General features: G+C 41.5%; 1 protein-coding gene across 1 annotated transcript in view; it reads left to right on the forward strand.

Annotated features, from left to right (window-relative positions):
- The window catches only part of chd9 (chromodomain helicase DNA binding protein 9), a 68,019-nt gene that overhangs the window by 3,814 nt on the left and 45,945 nt on the right, over positions 1–18,260 (forward strand). Inside the window, exon 2 of the mRNA XM_083900808.1 lies at positions 1,516–3,199. Coding sequence (XP_083756934.1) covers positions 1,619–3,199 — 1,581 coding nt within the window. The 5' untranslated portion in view covers positions 1,516–1,618. The remainder of the gene's footprint in view (positions 1–1,515; positions 3,200–18,260) is intronic.

Here is an 18,260-nt window from a genome sequence, read left to right on the forward strand (position 1 = left end):
ACAGCGATTTGGAGCCGGGTATCAAATTCTAATTGAATAATTTAAATTATGGCTTTTGGTTTTGGTGTGCCACCCTAAGGTTTTCATCTGGCCACCCTTTGAAAAAAATTCTGGAGGCTCCACTGGATCTTCAGCTTTTACAAATGTGCTGATTAATGATAGTAAACTCATCTGCAGAAATAACATTACTGCTAAAGGGGAAGCAACTCTGAATTTATGGCAAGCTATTTTATTTAGGTCAGTGCATGGTGTTGAGCCTAAAAATGTCATGGTTTGTTTGTTTGTTTGTCAATGATAAGTGAGGCTTCAATGTTTTTTGTTTTTTTTTAATTCATGTTAAAACTGCACATTGTGCTTCTGTGTGTCAGCAAGCCATATTTGCCAATTGAAAATGAAAGCACATTTTGTCAAGTCATCCAACCAATATATTTTGTTCATTTAAAATCAACCGACTTTCTATGGTCTTTTAAACTGTAGAATGTCTTCGTATTCATGTATGATGTGGATATGCCCTTACCTTTTGTCAGGGTCAGGATTATGGTACAACATGAAGTTAGTAAATTGGATAAGGTGCTTGTGAATTTATTACATCTGTGGGAGAAATTAAACGAGTGCATGTCTGTGGGAATGATTAAAAAGACAAACATTTGTGTCTCACTATTCATTTTAAACAATTTCAGCACAGTTTTGCATTGTCATGACAGCACGAATAACAGTGATAAAACATTTTCTTACCCTTAGATCTGTAAGTATGAGGCCCCTGTATAGTGCTGTATGTTTGTTAAACCTTGCACCAGCCTACAAGTCAGTTGAAATGTATACTGAATATGGATGAGGTTTCTACATGTTGAAGATACTGAAGACATGGCACTGCCTATTTGTGCTTTTGTGTGACTGCGTGCAGAGCCAGTCAGCATATAATGACTGACCTCGGTTAGCTCCTGTCATCTTCCGCTGGTCTGTGGTTGCAGAACACGCACATGCGCGTATACACACACACACACACACACACACACACACACACACACACACACACACACACACACACACACACACACACACACACACACACACACACACACACACACACACACACACACACACACTCTCTCGCGCTCAAAGGGCTTGTCTGCCTCTGGCCCTAGCTGTTGAAATTCTATCAGCTGTCTGCACCTCCCACAAATTCTGCAGCAGCAGGGCTAGCAGCTTCACTGGTTGTGGGGGTGGAGGGTTTGAGTTGTGCATGTGTGTGTTAAAGGGGAGGGGTACAGGAAGAGGCACCTGCTGTTGGTTGCACCAGCTGCTGTGCTACACACATGAAAGGCAGTGCTGATAGGTAATTGACAAAGCCACATTTCCTTCTGACCTAATCATTACCTGCCTTTTTGATGATGGGATGGGTATTAATGCCATTTTACTAAGCCATGAGTAAAGTATGTCATAAGGACAATATATGTAGTTTTCTTTTCATGTTTACATTGTATTTTAACATTTTTGTTTCTTGTTTTTGGACAGGGAAACAATATAATGGACATGCTGTAGAAAGGAAAGGTCATTGGGACCAGCTTTGATCCAGTGGTTTTCCATAGGTTCAGCTCACCCCCCAAAGCCTTAAACCATGGATTTCTTTGACGATCCCAGCCTCTTTGTTGGAGGTTTAGAAGGGTTGGATGAGGATCATTTTCCCACAGCACCATCACTTGTGGATGAGCTAAACCTCAGTGCTGACTTTGAGCCACTCCAAGTTGAGTCTCTGGGCCCAGGGAAGCATCAAGGCATAATGCCAACAGTTTCTACACAACCAGTCATGCCCACTTACAGTCACCAGATGGGTCACTACTCTGGCATTAAGGCACATAATCTTACAGTGCAGGCATTTTCTGGTCATGGGGTCACAGGTGGCAGCATAATGCCAGAGCAACATAGCCAGTACCACAGAGCTGCGCCCGTGAGTCAAGCACCTCCACCCAATGGGCTCTTCTGCAACAGTACCAGTCCAATGTGGGGCAACCATGACCAGAATGGGAATGTATACCACCCCATAGCTCATCAGCAGCAACATCACCAACAACAGCTTCGTCACCGGCAGCAGCAGCAGCAACTGCACAACCAGCCACCTAATGTCAGACAACAACATATACGGCAGGAACAACACCATGCCTGTCATCAACAGCAGGAGCAGCAACACAGAATGCGGCAGCAGCTGCAACAACTGCAAAGTCATCAGCAACAGCTGTTGCAGTGCCAGCCCCAACATCATAACACACAGACGATGTCCCTGCAGCAACAGCAGCATCAAAGTTTCAGCTTTCATCAGGGAAGTCAGTCTCGGGGCCAACAGGAAATTCATCATAGTCAACAGCGGGTTCAGCACCAAGTAACTGTAGGGCCAAGGTTACAATCAAGAGCTCTTCCGAGCAAGTCCTATATAGATAGTCAGAGCTCTTCTATCAGTGGGATTTGTTTACAGCAACAACAGCAGCATGGTAACTACCACTTGACCGCTGGTGGCCAAGCCTTCTCTGGATCAGGGCTGGAAGACCCTAACCTGCCCCTCCCCATGCATGCATCATCTCTGGTTCACTCCCTGCCAATGTGCTCTGTCAGTTCTGCCACTCCTTATCAACCAGCTCAGTACCCTACTTACCCCGGAGAGCCCGAAATACCCAGGCTGGATCAGCAGTCTTTGTTATCAACTACACAGTCCAAGCCCACGCCCACCACCACTATGCACCTCACTTCCACAGTGCCTGGTGTCTCTGTATGTCAGTTTCCATCCACTGGAGTTGTCCATCGGCAGCACACTCGGATCCCAGTTAGCCAGGCAGAAGAATGTCCTTTCCGGGCCTTACGTTGTTCTGGAGAAACCCAGGGAAACGGTGGGTCAGCTGAGATGTTTGGTAAATCTATGAGCTGCTACCCCAACATGACGAGCCAGTTGTCCTCTGAGCGGCCTCAGAGCTGTGGGGTCAACAACACTAATGGATACCTAGCTTTGGGAGATAGTCTTCTGACATCAGAGGCTCAGGATGGAGACTTGGAGGGACTAGAACCTCCTGACCTCCTGCCTGACCTACTGCCCCAGCTACAGGCAGCTCTTAGCCAAGAGGATGAATCCAATGGTTCCTGGGCCAATTCCAGTGTGGAGATGGGCCACGAGCAGAGGAAACATCCACCTGTTGAATACAAGGAAGAGAAGGTAAGTTTGGTCTCCACAAACTATTAAGCAGTGCACATATCTGGATATCTTGGCCATATTGTAGTAGAGTACTCCATAAATGTAGTATTTTCTGCTTTATCCCCCCAGTTTGTTCTCAGTTTAGGTCACTGAGAAGGTATAATATAGGTTAATAAATTAACATTTTTATGAAAATTTATGTTAAAAAAGTATGTTTGCTGCTCTAATGGAGAACATTTTTGCTGACATTAAGAACATGTTTTCTGAGCATATCATGTCACAGAATCCAGTCATTCAAGTAATGTTTAACTATTCCAGATAGAACATGTGCTTGTTTAGTTGGAAACCTGCAATCAGTGGTGGAGTGGGGGAAGGTGAAGAGGCGGTACCTAGGGCCATCTGAAAACTCTCTGAAAATGATAATGGTCTGTCCAGCTTGGCCTGTTTGGTTCGCCGACAGCAGGTCAGGCCTGATTAGGCTAAGAGTGGCAGGAGTGTCTTCAGGGCTTAGCTGTAAGCATACTTAGGGCTATATCAAGATGTGGGTCAGGGCAAGCCAGAGGCACTTGCACACTGCCTCGCTGGAGTGTGGGGGAGGTTGCTCGCTGTTGTGGTAGCTGCCACAGACTCTCTGTGTATGTGTGCACGTGTGAGAGAGCAGGAGGGAGGAAAAGAGCATGGTGAAGGAGAGTGGTTAGCACTTGAGGGAGGGGGTTGGGGAGATGGAGCCATAGTTCATGGAAAAGAGAGCGCTTAGGAAAGAGAAAAAAGAGAGAAAGAGACAGAGAGGAAGAGCAGTGAGAGGGAGAAAAGAAGTGGAGGGGGAGGTTGTGCAGATCCATTAGCTGGCTGTAACAGGCTTCAGGCGGTTCCTGGACCTTCGTTTTCTAGTAACATAGCACCCTCCTGGCTCACAAGTGACACATGACCAGCCAATTCAGTAGGCATCTCATCGTGGCCGCTTCAAAAAGCAACATGAATTCTAGTTCATTTTATAAATTATTTGGGTTGGATTAAGCCATGCTTTTACTTACCTCATATGTTCTACAGGTTGCCTCAAACTAGAGAAATACACATGAGAGCACTTGCTTTTTAATGGCCCATTATTGATAAGAGTCTCAACACAGCAAAGGACACTCATTTCAGACATTTATCTTCCTCAATGGGAGCCTGAAAACATTAGATATAGGCATAAATATTTACCAGTTGTGCAGTTGTGTATGTGGTGTATGAAAACTGCCAACAACTGTCAAAGTGGACCTTTTTTTTGTGGTGAAAATTCACCTCTCTTTCAATCAGGAGTAATCCTGATAAGGTAGTGTATTTGATTGCGTATGGGAAATGTGGACAGAACTGCGGCAATCATTAGAGCAAGATGCAGACGCAGGCCAACTATAGGAGCTGAGAGGATTTTCACCACAATGACTAAACCAGATCCTGGTTTTGAAACATATCCAAATACAGCCCAAACGTTTTCGTTCTGTCGGGACCCAACAGGCTCCAGTGGAGTGTGCATAAAAACAATTGCACATACCACCAGCCAGAAAATGTGGTCGGAGCGCAGTGACAATAACATACGCGGATGACACAATAGCTGAATGCGTTGTACCTAAAATCCTTTTATATCTCTTCCTGTCTTTACACTTTATTACATTATTACTAATTACTCAGTCAGACCCACACTGCTATGTCTTAGGGTGAAAATTAGTGTAAGAAAATCTGCATAGGTTTTTTTTTTTTTTATCATATTGGTGTTTCATCCACATGGGAACAGCGTTTTGGGTGCCCTGGAACGGTATTTTTTTGAAAATGGGTCAGATTGGGGAAAATCTCAAAATGCCACCCTTGCGTTTTCATGTAGACAACGATTATGCTACTTTGGGAGAACAATGATCTCATAGTCATCGGTGACTGTTCTGCACATGATCAGCTGCACTGCACATCCACAGCTCGTACTTGTCTGTGACTTTCTCTCACTCGTTGTCTTTCTCTGTGTACAACCAGACCGACTCTCCACCCCCGGTAAATAGAGCTGGATGAAACTCACTAGTGTGGCAGAACTGGCTATTTCTGTCTCGCAAAGTAGTTAGGGGTTATGCAAGGAAGTCGCTAGAATTGTCACTAGTCTTTTTTTTTTTTTTTTTTTGGGAAAAAACTTGGGGCTGAAAAGTCGTGTGGATGGATACATTTCTTGAAATGATTCAAGACGACAAACAAAAAGATTATTTAAGTTCCATTTTCATGCGGATATGGCCTTAGTTTTGATGCATTACATCTATTATGTTTATATAAAGTTTCCAGGCTATCCATGAGTTTTTAACCCTTAAAACAGAGTCTGAATTGTGAAGTATATACTGGCTCTTTTTGAAGTTGAGAATCTAAATTTCAGGTTTTTAAATCTTACCCACATTTCCTTTCCAGAGGTAAATGAAAAGTCTCATTAACACTTTCAGAGACCAACTGCAGAATTTGCTGGAGGTTTGCATAGTATTAGGAAATCATGTGATGTACAATCATGTAAACGAATACAGTTCAATGCTTTGGTTTGATATGTATTGCTGCAAAGTATAAAATAATAATAATAATTCAGACAACTGAATCAGACATCAGACAGACATCTGGATTTAAAAACAAATGGATGTCCCAGTAACATACCTGGGATATTTAAACCCAGGTGAAGCTGCTTAAACATAATTTATTAACACATTCCCATAACATTATCTTGCTGATAATGTTGTAGTGTTTATTATTTAGCATATATTACTTTGGTTTCTATTTGAAAGAATAGCTTAGATTTGATTGATAAAATAAATTAATATCTAAGAAACATTCATTCTAAAGGCTATGCTAATGGCTGGAAGATGAACATTGTAGCATTGTGCTGGAAATGGCCTATCACTGGCAAAAATGAAGCAGACAAAGAAGAAATGAGCATGTTCACCTGGGTTTTCCGTTCTCCCGATGCAATCAACGCTATGGCCAATTAAAGCAAACAAACAAATGTTCATTGCAGAGCAATTTGACCCAGGAGCGAATGCTGATTAAACACATTCCCACTGGTTAGAAACCTGTTAAATCCCACAACTTCATCAGAGTCCACCATGCTGTGTGATGTTATGATCTCACTTGAGAGACAGAGTAGAGGTTGAGGAGCAGGAAGAGAAGGGAGTGAAACATGTTATAAACAGACACTGAACTGAAATAAAACAAGTGTCATTTCAAATTAATGGTAGGCAAAACTCCAAGCTTGTAGATATTTGAGTGTGTGAAATTATGCAGGAGTAATAATCAGGAAAATCAATTTAACAACAATGTAGTAGTAGTAGTGCAGAGATCATATTCAAAGTTCAAATGTAATTTTCTGGCTGTGTATTAAATAAATCTATAATTTAATTTTGGTGGGCTGCATGCATAACATTTCAAATCTACCACAAAATCCAAAGTTTGGGAAAGGTTGCTTTGTATCAATTTATCATCCATCTCTAGAGATATATTTAAAAAGAAAAAAAAACTAAAACACAATTTAATTTCATGCTTGAGTTGTTTATTAAATCGGAATTCGCCTACGAGACAAAATACATCATTTTCAAATAATATTTTTTGGCAACCCAAACATAACTGCGGCTCATCTGTTTGACCCGTCCCAGTCTCTAGAAATGACGAGATGCAGCCATCCAGTGTGGCTTAGAGCTGCCACCTTTTTTCAGAAATCAATATGCTCTGTGGTGATTGTCTTAGTTTGTTTGTCCTCCACCCTGTGCTGGACCATGCAGTTATTACTTCAGACGGTCTGTTGTGCATCTAGGCTGTATATTTTGAGTTTGAACTTCTATTGCAGGGTCCTGATGCAAACACCTCCAATATAATGAAAGAAAATATGACGCAGTCAATAGGGTGGGTTTGTGTAGCCCTTTAATTCACCAAGCCCCAGGGTGCACACAGTAAAAAAATATGAACAGGTGTTAAAATATTTTACTTATCTAAGTAGTTTGAAGCTGTTTACACAATTATCATATCTTAATTTTGTTCTTCATGAATCTGTTTGGTTAAAATACATGATAATTACTTAATATTAAATCAACTGATGGAAATAAAATAACCCCAGGCACCTGACTACTACCTGCGCTACATTAAAGGAGACATATTATGCAAAATCAACGTTTTAATAATTTTATTACTTATATTTGGGACTCTGGAGGCCCTATGAGTAGGCAAAGTGTGAAAAAAGTCATCTTTTGAAAAAGATGACTTTTTCACACTTTGGTGGTCTGCTCCTCCTCAATGTTATGTGCCAACTACAGGAGATAAAACATGCAATGTTTACTTCTACGCTCATTGTGACTTCAGAATGACAATTCCTGGAATTGTGGTCTCGTGGAGCTACGCTTTGTCCCTAAAAAACGTGAGAGTGCAGGCGAGGGCAATAGTATCCGGAAGAGCAAAAGTCCGCAAAGTGTTTTATTCTTGGCTGCACAGTGCAGCACAGAGTTCTACACAAACTTCCAGCTTCAGAGGATTTACGTGTCCAGTGGATACATTTATACATTTCATATATATGATGGCAATGTGCCGGCAAATGTTCGCTTTTTCAAATGCTAACTGCTGTTAGCTGCCGGAGCCTCAGTTACGCTGACATAGTTTCCTGTGTGTCATTTGCATTTAAAGAGACAGGCACTTAAAACTGTTGAGTGGCTGTTTTGGCAGGGTGATTGAACTGCTGTGGTGCTTCATCCTTAAGGTATTTTGACATGTCACAGGCATGTTCATTAGGACACCAGGGAACTAGGTTAACTTGGAGGGTATAATATGTCTACTTTAATGCTGAAGTGTCAATGATCTGGACTGACAGATTGATGGGAGTTTGAGATAAAAAGTGACAGCCCTAGTGTGGCCCCAGCGTAGTGGCAACCTTTCTGAAAACAAACCCATTCCCCTAAGCCAAAACACAATTTGTGTGTAAAAGACATATTTTACTATCACCTTACAGCCTATAAGGAACATCAAAACTGGTGGTCTCTCTGAGCCAGAGTTCATCCACACCGGGTATTTGCTCATCAGCAAAGGTCCTTGATTCAACTGTGCTGTGAACCACAGCTATTCGAACAAGCCTCTCCCTGTCTGTGTCAACATCCAGCCCCGTGTTGATGCTTACAGGCTGACTGTGCTATTCATGTGCACTGATGTGTGAAGAGCCTGCTGATAGTGTGTTTGCTGAACAGGCAAGGCATCATGAGATAGCTGCCCACTCTTCACTCCCCCGCAGCGAATGTGGCTAATTAGGATTTCCAATGGCTGTAATGGTCAACTGCGGCTAACACGTGTGGTTCAAGATTGAATATCGCTCCCAGGTTAATATTTTCTGAGGTTAAGTTGAGAAAAAAATAATTTGTCCTGCTTGAATTTAAATTTCAAATGAACAACATAGATGTAGATATCTGGATCAGGTCTATGGGATTTTCTTTGAGGAAGTAGTTCAAGCTGGTGAGACCTTTTTGAGCTGCACGCCACCAATGCTTGTGTGTACCCAAGTGAGTCAGCAGTGAGTCAGGCAATCAAGAATGGTGTCTCTGAGGTCTGTACATGTTAAAGTAGCAGACAATTATTGTGAGATGTGGATATGCGAAAACACATGTTTTCTGTAGAATAAATATTTTCTAAATTAAATTTTTCAAAAACAGATTCCATATCGTAATATTGCATATGTTTTGTAAATAACATACCCCTGCTGTTTAAGAATACTGGATGTAATTTTGCAGCAGTGTAGTCCTAAAATTTCAGTGCCGGTTTGGTGAAGCATGAGCTGTGTTTAGATCTGTGGCCTCATAGCAAGAAGTTTCTTTATTCAATTGGGGTCTTTCTGTGGCTACATAACTACTCCATCTTCATTTCAAGAATGCATTTTCACATGAAAACAATGTGTCTCTAGATGAGCATTTAAGCTCTGTATCGGAAGTAATGCACATCTATAATATGCTGAAAATGCACCTCATGTAATCATTCAGGTACAGGTGCGTGCTGGTGTAAACAGGAAGCATATTTCAAAACAAATCAAACTATGCCTGAAAGGCAGAAATGAAACTTGTCTTATTTTGGGGGCAATAGCAGCAACATTCAAAACAGCCCTTTCCTCTGTACTCATATTGAAAGAGGATGTTGTCACCCTGATTTTAGTCCCACCCATCGGCCAAAGGCGCCATCAACCGTGTTATCCTGACATGGTCCATCACCTTTCAATTTTTGTTGTTTTTCTACAGTTTAAATACCTTCATTATGTATTACATTATTGTGACACGGTTAGCCTTTTATATATTATATAGATTCTGCAGATAAAGACACATAGAAATAGAATAAATGTGTTTCGCATGAGAAGTCTTATCAAACTCAAACTTTTAAAATACTCCTTTTACAATAGATAATTACACCACTAGACAACAATTGTAATTCTCTTTCTTGCTTGGGCATGCATTTCAATTAACCCAGGTGTCTGAATGTAGTATATGGATTCAAATGGCTCACTTCCTGAAAAGAACTGGGACAGAAATTAAATGGGACAGCTGATGGATACTGCTGGCAGAGCTGCTCTAGCCACAACATGCCCTCTGGCAGTGACACTGACCGGGTGCCTTCTCCCTGCCTGTCTGTATTGCTGGTTTAGATTAGCTACCTGCGTTGGGTATCGGTTCTCACCCCTTTTCTAGCTGTGTCACCAGTGAGCGCCTTTGGCAGTATGTGCACTTGTGAGCACAGTTTCTGCGTTTGTGCGCTATGTATCTTTGCTGCTTCCTGATGTCTGTAAGGTTTTTATAGCTCATAGCCAACCAGCCAACCAGACTGGACAGGCAGTGCCATAATCAGCCCTGAAACTTGACACCATGCATCACCCAGCTCTCACCCTTCCACTCAGGCGCACACATGCATGCACACTCACACCCAGACAGAGAAAGAGAGCGTGAGCACATGCCTCTGTGAAACCTGCTCCCTCAGTTGTCACATGGTCATAGGCTGTCTCATTCGCACACTTTCTTTTTCTCTCTGTCTCTCCCCCCCCCCCATCCTTCCTTTGCCTACTCTCTGTCAAGTGTTCTCTGTTTGTTAGCATCTGGCATCATCAGCCTGTCTTCCTTGGAGGACTGCCAGATAAGGCCAGGGGCGGAGGGATAACTAAGGGTCAGAGGTAAACAGGAAGTCAGGCGGTATTTGCTGTGGACCGAAGGGGAGGGCCCAGTAGAGCAGGAGATGGGGGAGGTCCATGGAGAGGAGAGGGAGGAGGGAGTTGTACTTGGATTGACTGCGTTAGGAGCATGTGGGAACGTTGCCAGGCCAAACTGCACAGTAGGTCTGAATTTAAATTCTGTTCTTTTATTCTGCTTTTCCCTTCGTCCCTTCTCTGTCTTTCCTCCGTCTTGGGGGGATTGAATAGCCTTTAGCCTTTTTTCAGGGGTGATGAGTGGGTGAGTGTTGGCTCAGCAGTCAAATGTGGATGGGGTTGTGTGTGCGAGTGTGTCTGTTATGTGAGCTTTCGTTTTGTTGTGACGCGAGGCAACCTCCTTGAACTCGTGTTAACCTTTGAAACTGAGGGTCAGACTACCACAGTGTGCAAAAGACATTAGCTGGAGGATTTAATTTTAATTTCCGAATTAGCCTCTGTGTTGGATAAGGCAGAGTCGATTAGAAAAGGCATGAAAAGTTAATGACCTTTTTGCCCTTGTGTTTAAAACTGACACGTTGGTTGTTTTCTTGTGGTTAGAGGTTAGAGTCTGAATGAAACCGTAAAGCACTGATAAAGCTTACTATATTACTCTGGTTTGTTCCAGTAAATACATGGCTGTTAACCTCTGTTTGACACAAACTCAGTGTTGGCCATTCCGTCTACAGACGACGGTTGGCTGGCTGGTTACTGATTGTAAGTTCAGCAAACATGTTTGACATTTGTAAGTCTTTAGCTAGGTGCTATGTGGACTTCAATGTTGTAAGGCAAGTGCTTGAATGTCATGAGGATTTTCTTCAAACTCGGATTATGTTGCACAATTAACTTATTTATTGTTCATAAGAAGATGTTTGTGTGTTATGTGCCATCATATGGACTCCTAAAAAGTAACAAGTAAACAATGTTGGTCATAGATGTAGACGCGTACCTGGCCAGTATATTTCAGTTCATACATTACATTATAGGCTGTTCAAGTATCTTGTGCCTTGAATTTTACACAATCTTAAGTTGTAAAAGAGAGCTGTTAACATAACCTGTTACCTGTCTTGGTATGCTTTTTTAATGTGCAAGTGTCCTTGACTTGGTGAAGAAAATGTAGCTTGGTGTGCAATGTGTAATTGTTGTTACCACACACCAACGGCACCTTATTTAAATCCAAAGCTGTTACCATGATTCAGCATTTTGGAATTTTAATGTGCAAACTTGTCTGTAGCTCAGTGTGCCGCAGCTTTGCACTCTTTGAAGTAGTTGTCAAAAGATTTTACTGATTGTCTTAAATAGTAATTGATCTTAACAGGTAGTTAAGAGTACAATTTGACAGACATCTACTACTACTTTACAATTTGACAGACATCTACTTTAAAATTAACATACTGATTTTGTAAAAAATTATAAATATTTGTTCCATTTTATTTTACCAACAACAAACCCAACTTACAACAAGGGTTGTATATGTAACAGAAACATGTTCTATGAAATAGAGATATAACTTCACTCTACCCTTTGTGTATTATTGTTGGTGTAGCAGAGTGATCAAGAAAGAAGATGGAAACTGAGGTTATATGAGGAAGTCTGCCAATACCCACAACTATACATTTTAGCACTTAAACAATACAAGGAAATATTGGTGTGAAATTGGCACTAGTAGAATGGTATTGAGTACATGTGTAAAATGTATGTTTTGGGGTGGGCTGATGCAAAATCCAGAAATGTGAAGGGCTCTCTGCGGAAGCCAGTCCTTCCTCAGCCTCTTTCTCTCCCTCCCTGTCTCTGTATATTCCTCTCTGCCTTTGACATCCTAAGGGACCATCTCTCAGCTTCACTCCTTGGTTTGCACCGATGTTCCTTTTAATGAATGGCATCATCCAGCTCACCTGTTTTGCACAGTTCAGCTTCACATCACAGCCAGGTGTCTGACAACCACTGTTAAAAACAGTCTAAAAGAGGCTTTATCATTTTGTTTGTGACAAACTTAACAACTTTGTGCATTTCAATATGGGAAAAAAAAGATGTTTCTGTTGCAACTAAAAAAACGGATGCAGACCTTGTTTGTAATTTGAAGGATAATTCCAGTTTGTCACAATATGACTCTTATAATTGTATTTAAGATTAGGTACCAATTACTTGTGCTTATTTTCAACAGTCACAACTTTTGCTGGAAGTACTGAAAAACATTGATATTTGAATTGATATTGACTCAGGATTCATTTTGACTCTTACATTTCTTCCATATATTGAAGCTGAAATTTTTGCATCTAAAGGTTCAAGTGAGGGAATATTGTATGGAACCGGAAAAAGACCTGCTTTCATAGTGCTGAAATGTGTCTGGAAGGAAAGGGTGCAGTGCCGCAGGTGTAAATCCTCAGTCGGCTGTTAATTCTGAATTGTGCTTGTCTTAAGATGAATACCCTCTTGCTTTTACTATCTTTTAAAATATAATCTGAAATGATGCAGAGTGGCTGTCCTTTGAATTGTCACTTAAAGGTGCAGTAAAGGTGCCTTCAAAATGTTTGCCTGCACTTCCCAGTCATTCGCCTGATGGGTTTAGAGATGGGCTAAGGATATACTTTGTATTCTGCACATCTCTCAAACTCGGTTCACAGCTTCAGGGTCCAGGGGTCAGTGGGAAAATAAGCACTAGGTGAAGCCAAAGTAACCAAAACAGATTAGCCCACAAAGCATTTGCAGCTCTCTGTGTGGTCTTCATTCAGTGAAAGTCCTACAGCAAAAGATTCACTAATTGAGTGAGTGTTGATCCAACCTAGGAGATAATATGTTAAATAAACAGTTCATTTGCTTGAGTTCAGTGTTTTCAGAAACACTACAAAGGGGCACAAATGATAAATGACAAGTGATCGTCAGTAGAGACGCTGCCTACGACCTTTTATGTACACACCACTGCTTGAAAGCAAGTTTTTATCAAATGACAATGTGAGAAACCTGTTCAGTAAGGTGTTGGCCCTAGAGACTTTTTACAGCGTTTTACTTGAATGTAAAGTCAAAAGGCCCCAGGTGCTGGTTATTAATAGTATCACTGCGTGTTAAATGTATGAGCTGTTCATGCTCCTATCAAGCATTTTCCCATCATTGAAATATCAGAAAACAATACTAAATACTCACTCACTGGGAACCCACATTTGAAGAAGATAATGGCAAAACTGCTCTCACAGTCACCCCCTAGTGTTCATTTCAATCCAAGTCAGGTTAGGAGTTGAATTAGTCCAACATGCTGTTTGTACAACAATTATTATGAATCTGTCTACACTCTTAAAGATTATTTAAAAAAAATAAAAAGTTCCCCCGCAACATGATTTAAAAACAACACATCCCTTTGTTTATTCATCCCCATATATGAATGCACACACAGACTAACAGCTGATTTGTTTGCCCCATCTCTACACACAGCATGTGCATCCTCTATCGAACGATAACGCAAAGAATGATGTTCATGGCATTTTTCTTTCCGTCTTTTTTGGTAAACCCAGACACAGCACAGTATCAACATTATCACACGCCTTGTTTGTTATGTAATGAGCAGATGTACCGTCATCCTTGTATGTAAACTGGATTAATGAATGTAAGATGTGACCGGGGTGGGTGGTGCGATGGTACAGTACAGTATTTATATTACAGTATATTACGGTAGCCCACACTACACCACAGTATGTAGTTTTGGATTTTCAGCAGGCTTATTTAGCAAGTTTGCCTTGCCATTCATTTTGTTTATTGTGTGTTTTGTTTGTCGCCCTATATTAACCAAATAACTATGACAAAACAGTCAGGGTTTTCCCTGTTGATCTAACCAGCAATGTCACCATTTCATGTGTGTGTGTATACACATGCTATCTTTGTACTTCTAATGAAAATAGATGTCCTCCTTATTCTTGTTTGAAATCCAAAAATCCAAAATACTAAAAAATTCAACCCTAAAATTGTGGCACAGAAGGTGGCAGATGAGCAAACGAGGGTGCACTTTAATGTTGTGCTGCTTCCCCTAGATATACAAGTTAGTTGCAGCAGTGCAACCAATGCAAACGGTTAGTTTGGTGCACCAAGATGTAAAAGTTAGGTGCACCAATGCAAAAGGTTACGCTGGAGCCCTCTAAAGCCTGTTGGAGGAGAGCTGCTGGTGAGTACAGCATGCTTTCTCTGGTGATGACTTGCCTACTAGCAGTGTTGTCTTATCTGTGGCCAATTCACTTAACAGACTAGAATATATTTACTTCTTTGGGATTGCTGGAGGGCTAATCCTGATACAGCAGAATACAGTGTGTGTGTGTGCGCTTGTATTATAAAATAGTAAATTGGAATAAGCTAACATGATAGTCATGATTAGGGACCTAATTATTAATATGAAGGCAAACAAGTTTTTGTCTGTTACTCTTACACACAAATGATGCTCGATGGCTCTGTTTCTGGGACCAAACTTCAGACTGAAGTTAAAGTCATGAATGCCTAATTTGGATTTTCCATTCATTGCTATAAATTTATTAAAGTCAAGACTATATAACAGACATGGTTAGTTTTGGTTTGCAGCTGAGGAACTGCTGAGTAGGCTCTCTTGAGCATGGTAGCGGGGTAACTAATCCCTGTTTGCCCGTTAGTGGCCAAGATCAGATGGTGGTGAGCACCACCCAGGTGGAAAGGGCTGTTGCTTTTTTTCATTGCTTGAAAAGCAATATTCATCCTCGAGTACCCAGCTATGTTCATTTAATATTAAGAAAATAATATCTGATTGCAACTGAAATGAACACCTTAAGTTGTTCCATCAGGTTCTTTCTGGTCTTAATGGTTGTTGTTACTCTTGGCCCTGATAATGGACTGTTAATGCTCCAGACTAGCTTTTGCGTGCTTGCACTGGTGATTCTAACCTTTTCATTTATGGGGAAGTTAGGGGATACTTTTTTTTTTTTTTGCCTTAATTGGACAGGACAGTGAAGCATGATAAGGGGGGTTTACGCTGCAAGTGGTAGGGAGATGAATGAACGAAACAATATGCTGTGTTTATACATCGCATGGGGGTGGTCAATTGGTGATGGTTAGTGTTGATTCTGTCACCACACATTGATCAATGTATGGGAAAATCTGGAAATGTTATGTGCACCAGAGCAACTCAAGAAGAAATTGCGAAGATTTTTTGGTGCATATGAGACCAAATTGGTCACACACAAGAGCCCTGTATTTATTTATTTAAGTGTAACTTGATAATAACCAGACCAGTTGTCTATAGCAGCAGATATACATCATTTTGTCAGGTGGTGCACAACGAATAATTAATGCTGGGTTGCATTTGATCCCATTTAGATATGGATTTCATCACTGTGTGAGGGAAACACCAGTGGGTGCTAGCTATCTTGTCATTTTCAGTCAGCGCATTGTGAGCTCTCAGCTCTCATTTCCCTAATGGTGGGTTAGTTGAGACTCTCACGGTGGTACAGGCAAGAAATGAGAGCAGTGGTGCGCTAATACAGGCTCTTTGATGAGGAAGTAATGGAGTGTTCAGAGACGGACACCTGTGCCTCTGCAGCCACCCCTCTTCTCTCTGCACACACACACACACATAGTTTTTTTCCCCCTTCTTTTCAACAGCTCTGCTACTGCCCTCCCCTTCCCCTTCGACTCCCCTCCCTCATCGGTCCTTAACGGAAGCCACTCCCCCATACAGATCTGCTGGGCTTGTTTGCATATTAACTGTATAGTTACCAAGGAGCTTTGACTTCATGCCATCTTGAAGTATTGACTGTTGTTCTGTTACTGCTCTGTTGTTCTTTGCTATTGTTTTGGAAACGCTCAAACAAGCATGTCCAGGAACTATATGTTTTCTTTATCCTCACTGAGAAGCCATTTATGGTCATAAGTATTTCTGTGTTTTAAATAGACTCTCTATATTTCTCTCTATATGCAGTAATTGAGGCAATCATTCTGTTTCCATTTTGACTGTGACCATTTAGTAGAGACTTTGAAAAGCTCTCAGTGCCCGTGTGAGTTTTTAACAACCACTGCACCGTGGATGTGTATGGTCAAATCTCTCTCTCTCTGTAAAGTGGCTGTACCTTGGCAGGCATTAAGTGACAGTGCATTTGTTTGGCTTGGAGAGGACGATGGTGCCCGGCTCCCAGTGACCATGTGGTCTGCTTTACAGTCCAAACTCCAAGGCCTGTCCTGGCAGGAGGACCTGATGGCTGCTGCTGTTTACACTTGGGAAGGACAGCCATTGTTATTCATGCTTAGCAGTCGTCTCTGTTTTTGTAGGAGATATAAAGCTGTAGAATGTACAACTACACAAACCGCAGAGATGCAGTGAGAGAATCTTCAATGCTGCAGTCATACATGTGTTCAAGCAGCATCTCTCTGATCTTATAACGCAACACCAATTTCTACTTACACAGTTTAAATAAGGCTGTCCACACCATGACAGTTAGTCAGTTACATAGAACTTTATTGAGGTTTTCTTTACAATGTACAATGTAAAACCATGTGTGGTAGCTTGCGCCCACATTTCACACCATGCATCGATTAGCTCACAGTAAGTATTGTTTAGTTTGGATCTACAATAGGAAAATACAATGACACAATGAACATTTTTCATGAAGACCTTTTAGATATTTACTTTGCCATGTGCATATTTGCTTTATTTAGCATATCATAGCTCTGTATTGTGTTGTATGTACTATTCTCTGTAGGTAAATAGCCTGTATTCAGCTGTACCTGTCAGAAATACTTATTTGAATTGGGTTCAAGTCATCACCCATCCCTCATAATGGATGATGGTGTTAGGTCTGGCCATCAATAGTGTCAAAAGCATACCTTTCTTCCAAGCCACAGGTGGGTGGGTCACTGGTTGAACAGGAGCAGCCCAATAATTCCTGTGTATTGAAATACATGAGAAGTGAAAATGGTGCTGGATGGAATGAAGCCCGTTTAGCTGTTTTTGCGCCATTGAAAAGATTTTAAAGCTGACAAAGTATGTGTCAGTAACTCCAGCCCTGGCTTAGTAGTGCTGTGCACTGTTCCTGGCTTCAGGCCAGCTGCATGTCTATGCTCAATACCATGTGCCAGCTAGTGCACATGGCCCCTGTATCACGCTGACAAGAATCTCCTAAAAGGCTGGCTCGCTCCACCAAGATCTCTTCTGGCTCTGAGTCGCATGCTATGGTGACAACTCAGTTTCCAATCGTGGAATGTTTTTTTCAAAGGTAATGGCAGGGTGACGTAAAGTGTTTTACGTCACCACTGTAGTGAAGGCTCGATGTGTCTGATATGGTCAGGGAGTGAAATATCTGTTGTATTTTGTGGGGTTGATTTCTTTTGATTGAATTCAACTTTGTCAGCTGTTTGTGTCAGTAAAATGTTTTAGTCTTTGGGATTTTTCGTCTATCTGTTTGTTCATCTGACTCTCTTTAATGATACTGTTCCATAAATAAATTGGCACGTCACTGACAATAACCTACACAAGGACAGACGAAGCAATGATGATTTGTTGTGGGAGACATTCAGTGCTTTGGGGGTTAAGTTGTGAAAGTTAATTTAATAACTGCTAGCACCATCTGCTGGCCTACTTCCTTACAAAGAGAGAGAGAGCGAATGAGTGAGTGAGCAAGAGGAGAGAGAGCAAGAGAGAGAGGGAGAAACGAGTCTGGGTTTTAACGACATCTCTAATATTCATGCTGATGCATTTTGCTGCTTTGTGCTTTCATTTTCCACCGTTCTGCCTGCCAGACTCTGAAGCTCGCCATACACGCCCCAGCTAGGCAAAGGGGAGGGCAGCGAGGGAGGAGGAAAAAAGACTAGTGAAACAGGAGGAAAAAACAACCGGCCAAACGAGCAATCTAACACAAAAGCCTTTTTTTTGTGTGTAATAAAAGGAGTAACCTA

This window comes from Microchirus variegatus (assembly GCF_963457635.1).
Source record: "Microchirus variegatus genome assembly, chromosome: 14".
Classification (NCBI taxonomy): domain Eukaryota; kingdom Metazoa; phylum Chordata; class Actinopteri; order Pleuronectiformes; family Soleidae; genus Microchirus; species Microchirus variegatus.